This window comes from Nomascus leucogenys, chromosome 9 (genome assembly GCF_006542625.1).
Source record: "Nomascus leucogenys isolate Asia chromosome 9, Asia_NLE_v1, whole genome shotgun sequence".
Lineage (NCBI taxonomy): Eukaryota > Metazoa > Chordata > Mammalia > Primates > Hylobatidae > Nomascus > Nomascus leucogenys.
This window is the reverse complement of record NC_044389.1, coordinates 7,965,537-7,984,622: the sequence shown is the minus strand read 5'-3', so window position 1 is coordinate 7,984,622 and position 19,086 is coordinate 7,965,537. Positions and strand designations below refer to the sequence as shown.

The 19,086-nt window shown below is 45.8% G+C and overlaps 1 protein-coding gene across 2 annotated transcripts in view; it reads left to right on the top strand.

The window, feature by feature from the left end:
- The first annotated feature begins 2,903 nt into the window (after positions 1-2,903).
- B3GLCT (beta 3-glucosyltransferase) overlaps positions 2,904-19,086 on the top strand; it is a 127,918-nt gene continuing 111,735 nt past the window's right edge. For both annotated transcript variants that reach the window (XM_003270246.4, XM_030818561.1), the window contains exons 1-2: positions 2,904-3,129; positions 18,042-18,091. In XM_003270246.4, the coding sequence (XP_003270294.2) occupies positions 3,060-3,129; positions 18,042-18,091 (120 nt within the window). In that variant the 5' untranslated portion in view covers positions 2,904-3,059. The remainder of the gene's footprint in view (positions 3,130-18,041; positions 18,092-19,086) is intronic.

Here is a 19,086-nt window from a genome sequence, read left to right as displayed (position 1 = left end):
TGACACAGAGTGAAAGGGCACCGAGTGGGAAGAGTTGGAATATGCCCTTTGGGCTTTGCTAGTATACAAACGGGGTGACCGGGAGGCCCCTTCCAAGTCACAGGAGAGAGGCAGCAGGCTGGAGGGGGCACAGTGAGCAGCTGTTCCGCCTTGCAGCCCCTCTCCCCACCCGCCACACTGCTGTTGTCTGATTTGCACATTCGTGCTGTGCCTCAGCCTGGGGCGCCTGTCCTCTTTTCTCAGCTCAGGAACCTGCTATTTCTCCTTTAAGATCCTGCGCAACAGTCGCTTCTCTTCTTACAGATTCCAAAGGCCCTGAGAGATTTTGTTTTTCCCTGTGTGTTCCAAAGTGCTCTGATCTACGCATGTGAAAGCATTTATAACAAGGTAGCAAAGTTAGTTATGAACATTTTTTGTCTCCCTAACTGGACTGTGAGTTCTTGGGCCCAGGACCATGTTTTATGCTCTTTAATATCTGCCCCAGAGCTTAGCAAAGGGCACATCAGCTAGAAGTGGTCCCTATCATTTGAATGAATGAATGGAGTTCAGCCTTTTGGGCCTCAAGTATAACTGTCGTGAGATCAGAAACCACCTGTTTGGAATTTGTTCATTAGATTATTTGGCTCTCAATGGTTTTAGTATGTCTTTATGTTCTCCTTTAGTATTTAGAAAATTATCTTTAAAATTACCAGTCTGTTTTAACCAGGTTGCAACAGTGCCTTCCCCAACAAAAGATGTCTCCTTGCTTCTTCCCCTGCCCCTCAACAAAGAAAGTTTCAGGGGCCAGCATGGAGGTGACAGCTGGGATTATGTTGAGTGAATCCCAAGAAGATGGCTTTCTTGTTTTCATATCACAATCTTACAGTTTATAGGATTTATTTTTTTTCTACGTAGAGTTGTTCCTTTACAGTCAATGTTACAGGCAAGCAGTGCCTATCATGTATCTGTTAGTATCCTCATGAGTATGTTGCTCTAGGAAACTCTCCCGACATGTGATTGGGAGAGAGAACTCCCAGCAAGTCCATTTATCATATGACTAGAGTAAGTGAAAGGCAATTCTTTTTAAAATATGAGTTATGGAGCTTTGTAATGTGCCATTTATCTATGTCTACTGTGGAAAGGAAGGACACTAGGGCAAGTGTATTACTTAAACTGTGTTCTCTGTTGTCCTTAGGGCTTAATTTTCCACACCTTGTTCTGGAACGTAGTAATACTCTAACATGATGAATTTCCATGAAAATATTGATTAAGCACCAGGAGTTGCTTACCCACGTGGAGAGGCATTTGACCCTGCTTATTAGTCTTCTGTGTCTAATTAAACACAGTTTGGTTAAATGTTTACTACTCCACATATGCAAGGAATATTTTCTTGGAAAAAAGCAAAAACAGCTCTGGAAATTGGAAACAATCTAGAACTACTAGGCAGGTAAGCTTGAGAACTTCCCAAGGATAAAAGCAATGAATTCAGTCAACCATAGATTTGAAATGCTTCACTAAGAAACGAAATGGAAGGATCCCTACATTTCTTTTTCCTCCCATCAAAATGGTATTGACAAGAGCCCATAAACCTTGGGCGAATGGAACAAAAGGGAACTATTTGCATTCACACTAAATGGATCACACGTGAAATATTTAGTTCCCAGTTTTAAGAAGTCAATATAAACCACACAGAGAGAAAATTCTTTCTCTCCAGGCCTCCTTTTCAAAACAATTGCAGCAGGTATTGCACAATTGCAGACAATACTGTCCAAAGGCATTAGAGCCTAAGTCCCCTAAAGGCATTCAAGTTAAGAGGGCTCAAGCCTACAAACGTTTATTCAGCACCTGCTTCTCTGTCTCCAGGACATCCTACTTGTATTGCCAGGGCCTCCTCCTCCATAAATGTTTAGCAAGTAGGTGAATGTTGTATGTCCATGTGAAAGATACTGGCATTCCTAGGGTGCTTAGCAGAGTTGCAGTCACATAGTAGGTATCTAACAAATGAGTAAATATTAAGGAAAACACAGATACTGCCTTCAAGAGGTCATGGGCTAAACCAGGGCCGGGAAAAGCACTTGGTCCTGTGCACTTCCTTGGAAACAGAAGTGAGCCAAGGCTTGAGGGAGGCACGAAGGAGTTCAGAACCACTGAAGGGAGTCTCTAGCTCTTACTTGCAATGCTTTCCCCTTCAGTGCACCACACAACACAGCAGGGCCAGTCCCCTATCAGGGCCACCACTCTACCGGGCTGGGGAGGAAGGCCCTTGGCAGTCCTGCGGGAACAGGAGGCACTCCCACATCGCTCCACTTCTCTGTATTCCAGTTTAATTAATTTTTATATTTTGAATAAAATCACACCCACTCTCTTCCATTATGGTGAACACTTAAAATTACATTTATAGAAAATTACATTTACACAAACTTGTTTAAAAGCCAAATCCCAGGCCTAGGCTATTGGCCAAATTCCATTTAAAGGGGATATTAAGTAAATTAGTTGAGCTGATTAAAAACACCTTCATCAAAGTAGAGCATTGGTGCCAACAATATTAAGAGTTGAACTATTGATTACATTGTTTTTTTTTCCACAGCAGACAATACATTAGCAGGGAGGAAAAGTACTGCTCGCTTCCACTTCACAGGTAGAACTACTGATGGGGGCGGTAAGGTGGGAGGGCATGAAGGGAGCGGACGGGGCCTAGGTCAGGAGGGACGCAGAGGAGGAAGGGAGAGGAGGGGTGGAGGCTGGTGGCTGGAGGGGGCAGAGGTCAGACGCCTCGAAGGAGGGCGCCCTGCGGGCAGAGCCGCGGCCACCTGTACCGCAGCCCGTCGGGCCGGACACCAGCCGCAGCCGCGAGCCGGGCAGACGCTGGAAGCGCGCACAGGGGTGCTCCCGCTCCCGGCCGCCAGAGGGCGCGGCCGACGATGGCGCGGCGGAGACGGAGGAGGGAGGAGGGGAGCCGGCAGAGAAGGGTCAGCCGCGGCGGCAGGGCGGCGGCGGCGGCGGCGGCAGCGGCGCAGCTCCGCTCCCCGCGCGTCTCCCATCCCCGCGCCCAGGTAGGGCGCGCAGCCTCCGCCGCCGGGATGCGGCCGCCCGCCTGCTGGTGGCTGCTCGCGCCGCCGGCGCTGCTCGCGCTCCTCACCTGCTCCCTGGGTAAGTAGCGGGCGGCCAGGCGCGCAAGGGCGAGGCGTGGGGTTCGTGGGCACAGTCGCCCGTGCCCCGGTCGGCGCGGGGAGGGAGGCGCCGGGAGGCCCAGCCCTGCCCCGCCGGCGAGCGCGTCCCGCCGTCTGGTCCCCGCCGCGCCGCGCCGTCAGCAGCGCCCTCTCGCGGCGCCCAGGTGGGACTCGGCCCCGGGACCCGAGGCGTGCCCACTCGGCCCCTTTCGGTCCTGGGTCCCCGCTGCCGCCCCGGCCCCGGACTCGCGTCTCCCAGCCTCCTCCGCCCGGAGCCGGCGGGCGACGGGGCGGCGAGGGCGCAGCAGCCGCCCCCACAGGAAGCGCGCAGGAACTGTGCCACCGAAGAAACTTTGAAAGAGCGCGAGCGGCGGCGGCGGCGGCGGTCCCGCCCTCCTGCCTTCCGCCCGCGCGCCGCCGTCCTGCGCGCCCCGCGCCGGGCGGGAGGCTGGACGGGAGCCGGCGAGGCGGCCCCCGAGGCCCGGAGGCTCCTGCTCGACCCCCGGGGGCGAGGACGGCGGTCCTGGTGTCCGCGCGCCCCTCAGCAGGGCCTTCAGGACGTGCCCTGGCCTCTAAGGATAAGCGGCCGGCTTGGCGCCAGCCCTTCCCGGATTCCGACCCGGAGGAGGACAGGGGCGCCCGCTGGGCCTCCGCGGGAGCGGGCGCGGTGGGGAGGCCGCCGCGGGGAGGCTTGCTCCTGTCTCGAGTCTCCGCTGGGGACATCAGGGGACACGTCTGCGAGCAGTGCTTGCCCGGTCTCCTGCTGCTGTAATGACCATTCTTTTTTATTTCCTTTCTCCTCGCAAGGGCATTTCCCCCCTTTATCGTAAAACGATGTGATAAAAGTTAAAAAAAAAAAAAAGAAGCAGCCTTGTAATTGACTTTCATGATGAGATTTGTTCAAGTTTGAAAGCTTGAGCGAAAAATTATTTTCTTTTCAGACTGTTACAGAGTTTTTGTCCTCTAACCCAGACTTGCTTGTGTGAAAAGGCAATAATTTCAGATTTTTTAGTAATGGCAGAATGGTGCAGTTTAGGAAAAGACGTAGCGTTATTGCGCACTGCTCTTGTTAGCCCACCGGAACTTTGACAGCCTGTTTTTATTTGTATTTAAGCTCTCCGAATAAGGATTAATTTGCTGCATTTGTGTACTCTGGCATTTCTATAGGCGCTCAGTAAGTGTGGGAAAAGAGCAAGGTTAGTTGGTAATTGTTTACATGCATGATTAATTAGGCAGCAGTGTAATTAAAAATATTAGGGCACCTCGGGCAGAGAAGGCTGTAGTTGGTCTTGGGGAGCAACTGAATTTGGCTGGAATCGGCTTCAGTGGAAGAAAGGCATTGCTGGGTGGCAGCCCTGGGAGAAAGGGAGGTTGGAGGTTTGGGAAAGCGACTGGGTGACTCCTGGCTGCATCAGTTGGCTTGTTGCCTGGATGTTTTGCAACTAAGCAAATGGGTGGGTGGTAGCTGAAATTGGCATTCTATTTATAGCACTGCACTTTATAATGCTGTACTGGGGGTATAATATTTGTATATAATATATACAACGTATGGGCCGAAATGCACATTTGTATTGCTGTGTCTGTTTTTTACTACCCGCAGGGGAATATTTGCACTGTCTAATATTACACTGTCCAAATTTGATAATACACTGAAGGACATTCAGAATGCACTAAAATGTCAACACATTTTTAGAGATGTCTATTAGCCTTGTGAAGTTGTCAGATAAGCACAACAAGACATAAAATGCATTAAAAGGTGCCTGTGAGACATTTGGGCTTTGTGAACTGGCTTTCATGGGTTGGCACAGACAGGAGGCTGTATTCTTCGAGGTCCGAAGTGAATCATGAATACCTTTTATGGAGCTCTGCTTCGGTGTAGGGGAAGGGCACCGACGCGTATAAAGACGTCCCCACTTACGATGTTCTTGGAATCTTGCTGAAACAGAATGTGACAGGTGTTCTGTCACATGTGAACAATCTTGATAGTTTATAAATACCTTAAATATTCCCATATAAGATTGGCCTGACTATATAGTTTAGTTTCCCCACAAACTAGAGCATATTTGTTTATGTTTTTAGAGAAAAGTCAATATAGAAAATTTCTTTTAAACCCACATGCATATACAGACACAGTTTACTGCAACTTTGGTTCTAAAGTCTGGTACCAGTTTCAGAATGAGAAGATTGATTCAAGCCTCCAGGTTACCATTTGTTAGCTGTGTGGCTTTTGGTGGCTTTGAGCTTCAGTTTTCTCATATGAACAGGGCGAATGGACTGGGTAGAATACTAGGACTTTGCCACCTCTTACAGTTTTAACATCCTGATCCCCTTGTAGCAGAGACTGCCAGCTGCCTGCGAAGTAACCCTTTGGCCCTTGTTTTCCTAACAAAATTAATATAATCCGGGTTGGGGGGAAGGGTGGAGGAATGATGATGGGGTGGTGGCGGCAGCGGTGGCAGCAGCAATGTGAAACATTTCTCAGTGGCCTTTTCATATGGGGGCAGCTAGTGCTCTACAGAGATATCTTTAGAGATTATTGGCTGGGGCTCCTGGTAAAGCTCATTCAAGGTGGCCGACTCAGCTGGGATGCAGGCCTTTTTGCTCTGTGTTATCCTCCTTCCCATTGCCTATTAAGTGGATCTGATGGATGGAGCCATGGTGGCCATCTTGTGACCATGAGGTGACCTTGAAGATGGAAGCCAGTAGTAAGGATGGTAGAGGAGAAAGAAGAAGCCTGGATGCCAGATGGATGTGGAGCATCATGTCAGCTCTGCATTGCCTGTTTGCAGACTTGTATTGCATGAGATTATATGCAGCCAAACCTAATCCTATTGCCAAACTTAATCCTAATTGATAGAAGAAGCTTCTTTGAACCAATGATATTGATAAAATAATAGGTATTAGCTTTTATTTTTCACATCCCTGTCTGCCTCTTCCCTGTGTGAGCCAACTTTGTATTTCTTAGCACCTGCCAAAATTGGGGATGGTTTTTCATTCTGAGCCAGGTCTTGCCCGGATTCCTTTCGTTGCAATGAGTCAGAAATTTTAGGACACCAAGAGTCAGACCTAATTCCAGGTTGTTTTGTGTTTTTTGATTCTTAAAACCTTCTCTTTGTTTCTAAAGCAGTATGCAGAAATTACTGGCACAGATTGTAATCTTCTGAATGGATTCTTTGTCATCCAGGTAGTCCAGGACCCCCGAATTGGCATGGCCCCCCAGGTCATGGACTTGACCCAGGGGAGTTTGCCAGTAGCTGACAGCTAAGCTAGTGGGAGGGAGGGAGAGCATCTGTTTCAAATAGCAGTGTGAATTCGAAGGAGATGTTCTGACCCGTTTGGTAACTTCCTGGGGGACAAACATTGTGGGCTCGGTATTTGAGCACTTCCTTATAATTGGCTCTTTTGGAGCCAGGTTTTTGTATGTGTGTTTTACTAGACTCATTTTGAAGCAAGCAAGCAAGCATAATTTTTAGGCATAAAGGTACTACTTAGAGAAAATTTGCAAATGTTCTGTTTTTCCTCTTGTAGCATTATGTGTGATCCATCTTTGGCTTTGCACAGATTACTTCTTAAGAACAATATATGGGAGTCCCCATAGGTTAATCCCATCTTTTCCATGATAAAGGAAAAGTGAGTTTCAAGGGTTCATCAGACCTATTGAGGAAGTTCTTCCTTACTACTATGATTTCAAAGTTCTAGTCACTAAGCAACTCCCAAAGAAACCTGATTTAACGTAGGTGTTGACTTGAACTACTAGAAGAATGTCAATTTAAAAGTAGTACTAAAAGGAAAAACTGCCCAAAGCCTCTCATTTATTCAGGGTAATGTGGGTACCTACTGTGTGTCAGGCATCGTGATATTGCAGGAACAAGACAGATCTAGTCTGTCTCTACCCTTTGGGAGCTTGCAGCCCGAAAGGCAAGGTGATATTAAACAGTAATGACTACAGAACGAATTGTGTCTGTGCTAAATGCTGTGGAAGAGATGTTCAGGATGCTGTGAGAACATGCTGCAGGGAGATAGATGGCTTTTGCCTAGACTGGGGAGATGGATCTCAACAGGGAGCCATCTTGTACCCCAGGGAAGGTTTGTTGCTGTTTGGATACTTTTTGGTTATCCCAGGGGCTGGTTTGGCAGAGGGTGCTACTGACATCTAGAGTCAGGGGTGCTGCTGAACATCCTACAAAGGCACAGGACAGTTCCACCCCACCATCGAACAATTAATTATCGGATCCGAAATGCCAACAGTGCCAAGCTTGAGAAACTGTGGGGTAAGGGTCAAGGAAGGCTTCCTAGAGGATGTGACATTAGAGCTCAGACCCAAAGGGGAAGCAGAAATCAGGTAAGTGGGGGGCAGAGCTTGGTGGTGAAGGAGCCAAGTGGAGAAAGGACAGAGGACTGAAGGGCTGGCAAGATCATTAGGGGCCACGTTGGGCAGGGCTTTGCAGATCAGGGGACATATTTTGGGGTCGTCCTTAGAGCAGAGGGAAGTGTTTGAAGGGCTGTAATGGGGCAGTATGTGATATGGCTGCCATTTCCTGAAACTCACTCTGGCTGTCTGATGGAGCAGGAGTTGGAGGGGGCCGTTGTGGATATGGGGAACTGTGAGGAGGCTGCTGGACACAGGTTGTGAGAGATGATTAAGAATCTCTCAGACTCTGGGACTGATTGGGTTCAGTGTTCTGGGAGAAAGGGTGGGGGAAAGGATGAGTCATACATTTCTGTCACATCCACCATGGGTAGTAGTGCCGGTTACTAACTTGGGCACTGAAGGAGGAGGACCAGGTTTTTAAAAACAGTTTTATGTGCTTCAATGTACATAACATACGGTTTATTAAGTGTAATGAATTTTAAGTGTATAGTTCTATGGCATTAAGTACTTACACAATATTTTGAAATATACTTTGACTTTTAGTTTTAGGGGGAGATGAAGCTGAGTAAGTTCAGTTTTGGACAAGTTGAGTTCAGAATGCATGTGAGGTGGCCAGGTACCATGTCAGGTGAGCAGTTAGATATTTGAGTCTGTAGAGGACAGGTCTGGCTGGAAGGTTATTTTTGGGGGGTCATTATATTAGGTGGCAACTTGAGTAGGTTTTTTTTTTTTTTTTTTTTTTTTTTTAAAGAGTTGGGTGTCTGGCCGGGCATGGTGGCTCACACCTGTAATCTCAGCACTTTAGGAGGCTGAGGCAGGCAGATCATTTGAGGTCAGGAGTTCAGGACCAACCTGGCCAACAAGGTGAAACCCCGTCTCTACTAAAAATACAAAAAAATTACCCAGGCATGGTGGCGCGTGTTTGTAGTCCCAGCTACTTAGGAGGCTGAGGCAGGAGAATCGCTTGAACCCAGGAGGCCGAGGTTGTAGTGAGCAAAGTTTGCACCACTGCACTTCAGCCTGGGTGACAGAGCGAGACTCCTTCTAAAAGAAAAAAAAAAAGTTGGGGGGTCTGGCTATGTTGCCCAGGCTGGACCTGAACTCCTGGCCTCAAGAGATCTGTCTGCCTCAGCCACCAAGCAGCTGGGACTACAGGAATGTCCCACTGCACTTGGCTGTTTTATGTTTGTTTGTTTTTAAGGAAGAGAGTCTTGATTAACAGAATAAATTCATTTAAGCATTTACTCAAAATGTATATATACCAAAGATTTGGTAGAAGTTGGAGAGGAAAGCAGTCTTTATCTACATGTATCTGCATGTTGTAAAGCTGAGGGTTTAGACAAAACAAAAATAAAAACAAAAACAAGTATAAGTATCATCAAATAAGAGTTGAATGTATCTTAAGTATAGCAGTGCCATTTCCTCCTAGGGATATGACTTATTTTCACTCCTAAAAGAATATTTTATGTAGCTGAAAAGATGATACATTTTAGTTTACATCATTGCTTCCCATAAGAAACTCAAGGCTCTTTACACATCACTTTGAATTTATCTTCTCCAGGTCCTTGAGGGGGGATATGGAGGAGCTTGTTTTTTGTTTATGAGCTGAGTGAAATAAAGGAAGTTAAATGGCCTCAGCCCATTGTGAAAATAGCCCCATTCAGTTCCCTTGAGTTCCTGTCTAGTTGCCCTTCCCAATGTGTGTCAGACTTCAGCACACATGAGAATCACCTGAGTGTCTTAAAGAAGCCCCTGTTAAACTGCAGATTCCTGCGTTCCAGCTCCAGATTTTCTGATTCAGAAGATCTGAAATGAGACTTCCAGGTAAGTTTTCTGTGAAGCCAGGTGTGAGAACGCTGCCTGGGCCACCATAGGCTTGGATATAAACTAGGACTCTTACTGGGTGATTTCTGTGAATATCTTCGGAATATAAAGATGATCAAGCCCAGGCGCAGTGGCTCACGCCTGTAATCCCAGCACTTTGGGAGGCTGAGACGGGTGGATCATGAGGTCAGGGGTTCGAGACCAGCCTGGTCAACATAGTGAAACCCTGTCTCTATTAAAAATGAAAAAAAAAAAAAAATTAGCCAGGCATGGTGGCGGGTGGTTGTAATCCCAGCTACTCGGGAGGCTGAGGCAGGAGAATCAGAGGTTGCAGTGAGCCAAGATCATGCCATTACACTCCAGCCCGGGCGACAGTGCGAGACTCCATCTCAGAAAACAAAACAAAACAAAAGATGATCAATGGTTGTTTTGCCTTAAAGTAAGGAGTTGTTCTGGAGAGAGCAAAGTGTGGCATTGAGGCCTACTCCTCAGTCAGGTCTTTAGTGTACTTGGGAAAGGAATTGGAAACACCAGAACTAAAACTAAGAAGTCTGTCTCAGGCTCCAGGATCATTTGGCAAATTTTTAAATGCTGCTGAGGAGACCATAGTCCGTGGAGCATGAGTATCAAAAGTTAGAGCCATGAGTTGTTAAAGCAAAGGTTTTTGGGCAATATACAATAAGTTTCTAAAGGCTTAGAGCATCTCAGATTGTGTGTACCATGGATTGAGTGGTACTGAAAGAGGTACTTACTTTATCTGTATGTCTGTTTATCCATCCACCTACCCATCTGCACACTAAGGGGATACTTTTAAAGACCTACTTCTTGTAATTAATAAGATGCCTAAAAGTTAATCACAAATTATATTTGTATAAATTAAGCCTGACAGTTAACTGTTCAGTAGTACACTTGCAATTTAAAGGAATCGCATAAAGTGCTAATTTTTTGTTTGTTTGTTTGAATGTTCGCTGTGTTCCTCTTTGGTGTGTTCCGTAGTAGGCTGTGTGACCAGGGATTTTTCTGACCCTTCCTATGACTTAGGCTATGGAACATGCTAGTGAGGGTGGGGTTTTAAATCTCACCCCCAAAACTGTTTTGAGTTGCAATTTTCTGGTTTGCATATCCTGAGTGATGGTTTTTAAACAAGATGCAAATCAAAGTACCAAATGATCTTTTCCCTCTTGAATATATATAGTTATTTTCTATTTTTCTCTCTCTCTTTTTTTCACTATCTACTGTCCTTCCTGTAAATATATTTACCCTCTGGCCCATAGAATATGTTGGTCTCATCAAACTTTGTTGTCAAGTGAAGAAAAGCTAATATTCCGGTGTTTCCCATGACTTCTGTGATAAAACAGGAGAGGAGTTTCAGATGGAGCTAGCTCCTATCTGAGCCGATAGTAGGCTCAAAGGAGGAATATCGTGTTTGCACGCTTGCTGCCTCGCTGTGGTGGGAGGCTTGGCCTCCTGCCTCACTACTTCTCTCCACTAGCTGAATTGTCCTGGCATCTTCCCCAGCAGCAGATCTCTTTTCCTAAGAGTTTACTGTTTGGCACTTGAGCAAAAGGCTCAGTAGGTTTTACCATAGGCCAGGTACTTTTTTGAACCTGAGCATACATGAACTTACTTAATTCTTGTTCCATTTCTTCCCTCTACAGGGAGAGAAACAGAGGCTCAGAGAGGTTGCTTAACTATTAAGTGGCAGAGCTGGGATTTGAACCTACGAGGTTTGAGTATACTTTGTCTTTGTACTCTGTACAAAGTACCTGCACCCTGTACTCTGTACACAGTACAAAGTACTCTGTACTTTGACCTCATGCTGTATGACTTCTCAGGAGGGCCCCAGCCTGGGTCTCCTCTACTGCCACATCTTTCTGTTGTACAGTGCAGCTTTAAGGAGAGAGTTCTTTGAAAGGATTCATTAAACAGCTGCCTTCTCTCCTGCTTCTCCTCCCCATCTGGCCATTCCTTTTGTCTCCTTTGCAATTCTGTCCTTAAATGTTGCAGTTCCCCTGAGCCTTCTTTGGCCTCACGAGCCTTGGCTTCCGTTCTGGTGCGCTGTGGAGACTCTAGTGCTGCAGCGGCTATCACACACACACCGCTGTGCTGGGCTCACCCCTGCACCCGGCTGTCCTGCCTATCTGCACTGGCGTATCCTCAGAATGCTGGGGACCAAGTTGCCTTCCCTCACACGTGCTATCCTCCTTTATTCTAAGAAGCCCCAGGCCCTCCCTTCCCGTCTCACCACCCACCTGGGTGCTCTGTCTCAGAGCCTGCAGCTTCTGCTTCTTTAGTGGCCCTACCCCTCCCCTGCTCACTGCCACCTTAATTGAGGCCCTTAGAGCTCTTTGCTTGACTCCAGTGGCCTTCCCACTGGCATGTTTGTGTCCTTTCTTGTCCTCCTACAGCCATCCCACACACTGCCTCCAGAAAGCTGACTTGGGCACACATCTCAACAGGGCATTTGCTCCTTAAAACCTCAAACAGCTGTTCCTGGCTCAGGAAAAACTTGACTCCCCAGTACCACCCCCTCTCATGATATGGCCCCGGTACCTTCAGCCTCATTTCTAGCCCCAGCCACCCCTCCCCACAGGGGTTCCTGCCCAGGTCACCCCCTCCTCAGAGGGGTCCCTGCCCAGCCAGGTCACCCCCTCCCCTCAAGGGACCCTGCCTGGGTCACTCCCTCTTCTGAGGTATTTCTGCCACCAACTGTGTTGACCCTGCCATTGGCCTCCCTGTATACAACTCAAGAGGGAGAGAATAAAATCCGATGCCCCTTAAAAAAAAGTATGGAGTGACAGGGCCTTCCATCCCATGGTTGTAGGTGCTGTCCCATGGTAGATGGAGCTGCTACCCAGCTTGTCTGCTACTGTGGGGACAGGGGACAGTGGATTTGTCCCAGTAGGGTGGAGAAAAGGCAGACTTTACCTCTGTCGCTGGGCTGCAGGGGTGTTTGTTTCTGTCCCTCTGCTACCATGGATTATCTTCAAAGTGGGTACTTGGAAACAAGTAAGTTGGCTATGCGCCATGCATCCTGGAGCTTAAGGCCCCCTGGAGGACCTGGGATTAATCCTGGAAAGCTCCACGGAGAGGCAGCTGCTGGAGGCTGGAGCCGGCTGGGTGACATGCTTTGTAAGTAGGTCACAGGAAAGAAAGTGAAGCCCCAAAGGCTTCCTCCCCCAGCGTGTTAGAAAAGAAGTGGCAGCCTGCATAGCCTGGAAGGAGCGCCTGAGCCATGTGTGCTTCCAAGACGGCTCTCTGTGAGCTTTGGCCTGGGTGGCAGAGCCACAGGTACCGGGTTTTATGCTCTCCTGGCTTTTGTGCAGGGCAGGCAACCACCTAGACACTTCCCAGACTGCCAGTCATTATCATTGTGGTCACCAGCATGGCCACAGCTGTTGGCTGAGCTTTTTTATGTATTCTGAGCTGGTGCCAAAAGGTTTAGGCATATCTCATTGGTTCCTGCCAGCGCCCTCTGAGGTGGAGTTATTTGGCAGCTTGATGGTTTTCTCGTTTTTAGTGTTTCATTTGGTTTCTATGATAGATGTTCCTGGGAAAGTTTGGGAAAACAAATTAAGAGAATTGGAACAAAATCAAGTTAGGAAGTAGAAGGCACAATCATCTTTCCTGCATGGGAATGGGGGTCCCTCGCTCCCTCACAGGAACAGGGAGAGAGAGTTGATTAGTGCTGCTTAAATGCGTTGCAATTAATTACTCGCCAGTTTTCTTGCCCTCTGGGGCTTAAGCTGGCCTATAAATCTTAGCCCCAGGTTAGTTGTAAAATCTTGATTTAGCTCTCCGTCTAGATGTGCTAACACATTTGTTGGCTTGAATTATTTAAAGTTATCATGAAAAAGGTCCGATTTCTATTGCCTGCCCTGATTTGCACTTTAAATATAGTTCCCTGTTGCAGTTTACCAGAATTCATGTTGAAAATGGAAAAGGGGAAATTACTTTTAAACAGCAGTTTGGCATGTAAAAGCACGATTTACCCTGGAATATTTCTCCAACTGCACATTAAAGCACTAAGGCCAAATTTTCAACAATATTTTCCCTACTGAATCTGGAAATTAATATGAAGCAAACAGCAAACATTGAGCCTCAGGTAGCCACTCTTGTGTACCCCTTTGGTTGGGGCCGGGATGGAGGGATCTTTCACTCCTCCTTTTCTTTGTCAGTCACCAGCCCAGACTCAAATTGCAGTATGCACTCTTGTTAGCATTGTTGAAGGTGACAGGCAATTTCTTACCTCCCTTGCTAATTTTTCTCACTTTGCTCATCTCTTTGCACCATCTCTCTTTCATTTCCATGAAACCAGGATTTTTATGGGTAAGAATTCTATAAATGGTTAGTTATTTTAAGATTGGATTTATTAGTGGTATAGCATATTCGGTGCCTTCACAATATATTTGGTTCCTTTTTATTTTTATTTTTATTTTTTTAAGAGGCAGGGTCTCTGTCACCCAGGCTGGAGTGAAGTGGCATGATCATAGTTTACTGCCGCCTGGAACTTTTGGATACAAAGAGTCCTCCTATGTCAGCCTCCCAGGTAGCTGGGACTACAGGTGTGCACTTGCAAGCCTGGCTAAGCTTTAATTTTTTTCTTTTTTTTTTGGAGAGATGGGGTCCCACCATCTTGCCCTTTTGACCTCAAGCAATCCTCCTGCCTCAGCCTCCCGAAGTGCTAGAATTACAGGCATGTGCCACCATGTCCGGCCACGTTTGGTTCCTTGATGATTTCTTTTGATTTATTTAGATTACACAAATGTAAAGATAAAACCAAGTGGCAGCCGGGCATGGTGGTTCATGCCTGTAATCTCAGCACTTTGGGAGGCCGAGATGGGCGGATCACCTGAGGTCAGGAGTTTGAGACTAGCCTGGCCAACATGGCAAAACCCCATCTCTACTAAAAATACAAAAATTAGCTGGGCATGGTGGCGCGTGCCTGTAACCCCGGCTACTTGGAGGCTAAGGTAGGAGAGAATCACTTGAACCTGGGAGGTGGAGGTTGCATTGAGCTGAGATAGTGCCACTGCACTCCACTCTGGGCAACAGAGTGAGACCTGTCTCAAAACAAAACAAAACAAAAAACAGCTGGCATTTTTTCTAAGGATTATCTTGTTTTATGATTTGCTCCTACAACGGAAAGTAACTCTGATGCATTTTTATGTCATTGTTTTAAATATTATAATTTGTATCTATCATGGGAAAAAGGAATTTTAAATTTCACAGCAGAGTGATGAGAAATGACAGACTTTTTTGGTTTGGGTTTTTTTTTAAAGGGATATTTTAACTCTAGGTCTATATTTTTGGACAGAGCTAGAATCTAGTTTAACTTAGCTCAGTTAAGCTTTGTCTGGCTAAAGGAATTGTGTGTTGATTACGACAAGCAGAATTTGTGGAATTTATTTCACGTATTGGCAGTATCTTTCCTGTATGTAATTCCTACTTTAAACAGTTACATCATCAAATATTAGCTGCTTACTCACAAAAGGTGATACATTAGTAATTTGCAGAACCAGTACCAAATAAAGATACCTTCCCTGCACTATATTCTACATTCTAAGGGCTATGGACTTTTGTGTTCACATGCACTTTGTTGTCATATAGCTGTCTGGCCTCGCAAAAAAGTGAGGTAAAAGCAAACACTGTTATTAGATGATGCTACTGGACCTGTTACATTAAGAAAGTTATCTTATTTGATAAAAGAGGAAATTCTGACCCCAGAGATATTTGACTGTCCTGTTTGGAATTCGGAATTAACTGGGGAGGGGGAGATGGAAATTTTTTTTTTTTTTTTTTTTTTTTTGAGACAGTCTCGCTCTTGTCCAGGCTGGAGTGCGGTGGCACGATTATAGCTCACTGCAAACTTGGACTCCTGGGCTCAAAGGATCCTCCCACCTTGTCTTCCTAACTAGCTGGAGTGACAGGCATGCTCTAGCATAAATGGCTTTTTTTTTTTTTAGACGGAGTCTTGCTGTGTCGCCCAGGCTGGAGTGCAGTGGCATGATCTTGACTCACTGCAAGCCCTGTCTCCCGGGTTCAAGAGATTCTCCTGCCTCAGCCTCCCGAGTAGCTGGGACTACAGGCACCTGCCACCATGCCTGGCTAATTTTTGTATTTTTAGTAGAGATGGGGTTTCACTATTTTGGCCAAGCTTGTCTCAAACTCCTGACCTCATGATCCGCCCGCCTCAGCCTCCCAAAGTGCTGGGATTACAGGCGTGGGCCACTGCATCCGGCCGCATGTCTGGCTAATTTTTTTATTTTTTGTAGAGACAGGGCCTCCCTATGTTGCCCAGGCTGGTTTCAAGCTCCTGGCTTCAAGGGGTCCTCCTGCCTTGGCCTCCCAAAGTGCTGGGATTACACAGATGTGAGCCACCACGCTCAGTGGGAGATGGATTTTTGAATCAAAGTCATGAATTAGTTTGACCACAGTTTTTATATCTTGCAAGTTCTCAGAATATTCTGTTTTCTGGAATTCTGTGGTGCTAAGATATGTTAGCATGTTGCAACCTCGCTGTATGATATTCCTTAAGTAATTCTGTTTTTGATATCTTCTTCAGGGTTTTAAATGTGCATATTAGCTTAGAGGTAAATAAAATAAAGCCAAAAAATTAAGTACCCAGAAGCAGAATTTAAATGACTTTGCAGTTAAATCTCTCCTTTCTTCTTAGAACTTGAAGGAACGATTGGGCTTTTTTTGTGTGTATGTGTATGTGTGTGTAAAGTGAGAAAATGCATTAGATCCTGGTGAAAATAAAGGTGAGGGGCACTAAACGTCTTTGTTTTACTGGGTTGGCGCTGCCTAGTATAGAGAGCAGGCGGTCTTTATGTGATGTGACCCTAGGGTCCCCCATAGTGAAGACTTTCACTCATTCATTTATTAAGTAAATATTTATTGAGTTCCTTCTGTGTGCTAGCTGTGTTTTTGGTGTGGAGGCAAATGGTAGGCAAAACTGTATTCCTGGTGGGGTGGTGGCTCAGGCCTGTAATCCTAGCTCTTTGGGATGCCTAGGTGGGCGAATTGCCTGAGCCAAGGAATTTGAGGCCAGCCTGAGTAACATGTTGAAACCTTGTCTCCACAAAAAACACAAAAATTAGCTGGGCATGGTGGCACATGCCTGTAGTCCCAGCTACTCGGGAGGCTGAGGTGGGAGGATCACTTGAGCCCAGGAATGAAGGTTGCAGTGAGCTGAGATTGTGCCATTGCAGTCTAGCCTGGGCAACAGAGTGAGACCCTGTCTCAAAAAACAAAAATAAAACAACACCCCCACCCCCCCACCAAAACCCAGTATAACTGTATTCCTGCCCTTGTGGAGCTTATAATCAGCTGACATGTAAGATAAGTGATAAACAAATATATATGTCAGTTGGTGATAAGTGCTCTGAAGAAGAGTAAAGCAGAGTGAGGTGGATAAGGAGGGTGTGGAATTGGGGATTTATTATTTTACATGAGGTGGTCTCGGGGAGGCCTTGTATAATGTCTACTTTTATCTGAATTGTCCGCATAGAGGTTCATATGGCTTACATTTCAGTTTCACCCTGCCTTTTGAAATGTCATTCTGGAAATGGAAACGATGAAACCATGTTAGTCATTTGCTTCTTAGTGTGAAGATGTTTTAGATTTCTTTCTTCTGAGCAAATGTTAATGCAGGATTTGAGGCAATGGATGTCTAGGGGTGGGGATGGGGAGGGATTAGAAGGGATCCAAATGGATGAAGTTGTCTCCTGCTTCTGATTAGGGTCTCCTCTGCCACCCAGGGACCCCCTCTGCTGACACTCCTAGTACATTATTGTTCCATGGTGTCACTTCTCCCACCCTTTTAGTACATCACTGCCCTACGGCATTGCCTTTTACTCCTGGGAGTGCTAATTGGAGAAAGTGAACTCTGCAATGCTTTGCTCTTAGCTGTTGAGGAGAAATGTACTGTAAAATGAAGGGTACTATTTTTTGTTCTGTTAAGCTTCCTGTTTGGCTTGTCATTTTGCTTTATATTTTCAGAGTGTTACTGTCATGTTGTTGTTATTATTTTTAATGCAGGGCCTAAATGTGGCTCTAGGGATATCTTCATCTGTTATGGCTCTGACTCCAAACATTCATTCATTCTAAATGGGGAATGATTTTAATTCCCCTCACTCTCCCGGCCCCATTGCCTTAGTAGGGTTCTGTTAGGGCTTAGTAGGGTTCTGTGCTTGCTGGTAGCAGTATCTGCATCACACTTCTAACCTTGCAGCCCTTAGGAAAAAGCTTGCTCCAAATTTAGCTCTGTTGCCTGCCAGGCTCTGGCAGTGATTTTGAGGGTGAGAATTTGTATTTCTTCCTCCTGGATTCTCAGGAATTCCCCTTTGCTTAAGAAGGCACCAGACCTAAGGTTTCTAAGAAATAGTATTTTGTACACATCTATTTTATAGTTTATGTCTATAGACACAAATGGCATACACAGATTTGAATTTGTCTGATGTACTGTTTCTTTTGCTTGGTAGCCTAAGCGTGTTGGCTTCATGTTGATGAATAATTTTAGGTCTGAGATGAAGAAAGCCAGTAATACAAGTTTGCAGCAATGCAGCTGCTTAAAAATGAGCAAAATATGTCTTGTTAAAGTATCTTTTTTTATTATAAGCAAAACTGTTGGATGTGAGAATTAACCTGAATTGCTAATTCTAATGTAAAAATGTTTCTTTTTTTTTCCCCAGCTTTTGGTTTGGCTTCTGAAGATACAAAGAAAGAGGTCAAGCAGTCTCAGGTACTAATCCCAATGATCAAATCTTTTCCTCCCTTCTAAGATTCATTTGTATTTTCTCTAATGGGAACAGTAATCATTTCATTCTTCAATTGTTATTTTTATTGTTACATGAATTCATATAATGTGGTCAACGTGGATTTTGAATCCGTAACACAACCTATAGATGGACTTGCTTTTTAAAAATCCTTTAATATTTAAGGCTGATCCACTTGGTTTTAAAGTGATTTTGAGAAAAAAGGTGTTTCGACACAGAGTTGGACATTTTAATAGTCTTGCTTGGATACCATAGTTTTCCCCAGTCTTACCAAATACCTTTTTTTATTTCTTTTTTGCGACAGAGTTTCACTCTGTCACCCAGGCTGGAGTGCAATGGCACGATCTCAGATCACTGCAACCTCTGCCCCCTGGGTTCAAGCGATTCTCCTGTCTCAGCCTCCCTAGTAGCTGGGAATACAGGTGTGCGCCACCATGCCTGGCTAATTTTTGCATTTTTAGTAGAGACGGGGTTTCATCATGTTGCCCAGGCTGATCTCAAATTCCTGACCTCAAGTGATCCAGCCACCTCAGCCTCCCAAAGTGCTGGGATTACAGGCATGAGCCACCGCACCTGGCCCAGTCTTACCAAATATCTTAACCTTGGGTTTAATTTTCTCAGTCTGTGAAAGGATTTTACTATGTCACAGGTGTCACAGAAACCTGATTAGTCTCTCCTTGAAGGTGGCAATGTGTGAGAGGGCATGCTGGGGCCTGGGTGGGAGACCCAAAGGTGACTATGTACCAGAGAGTAAGAACCAGAAAGCTAGGCCAGGGGACTTGCAGAGAGCAGGCAATACTTATCCCAATCTCAGAGCTGCTGCTTTTAAATCACTGGTTGTAGTCAGGGAATGGCTCTAAATGTTTACGAGTTGGGCTTTGCACTAGATCAGTTTAGCATGTAAAACAGAGAAACAGTAGTTTAAAATATCAGTTGTTTTTGTCATATTAAAGCTCAGTTG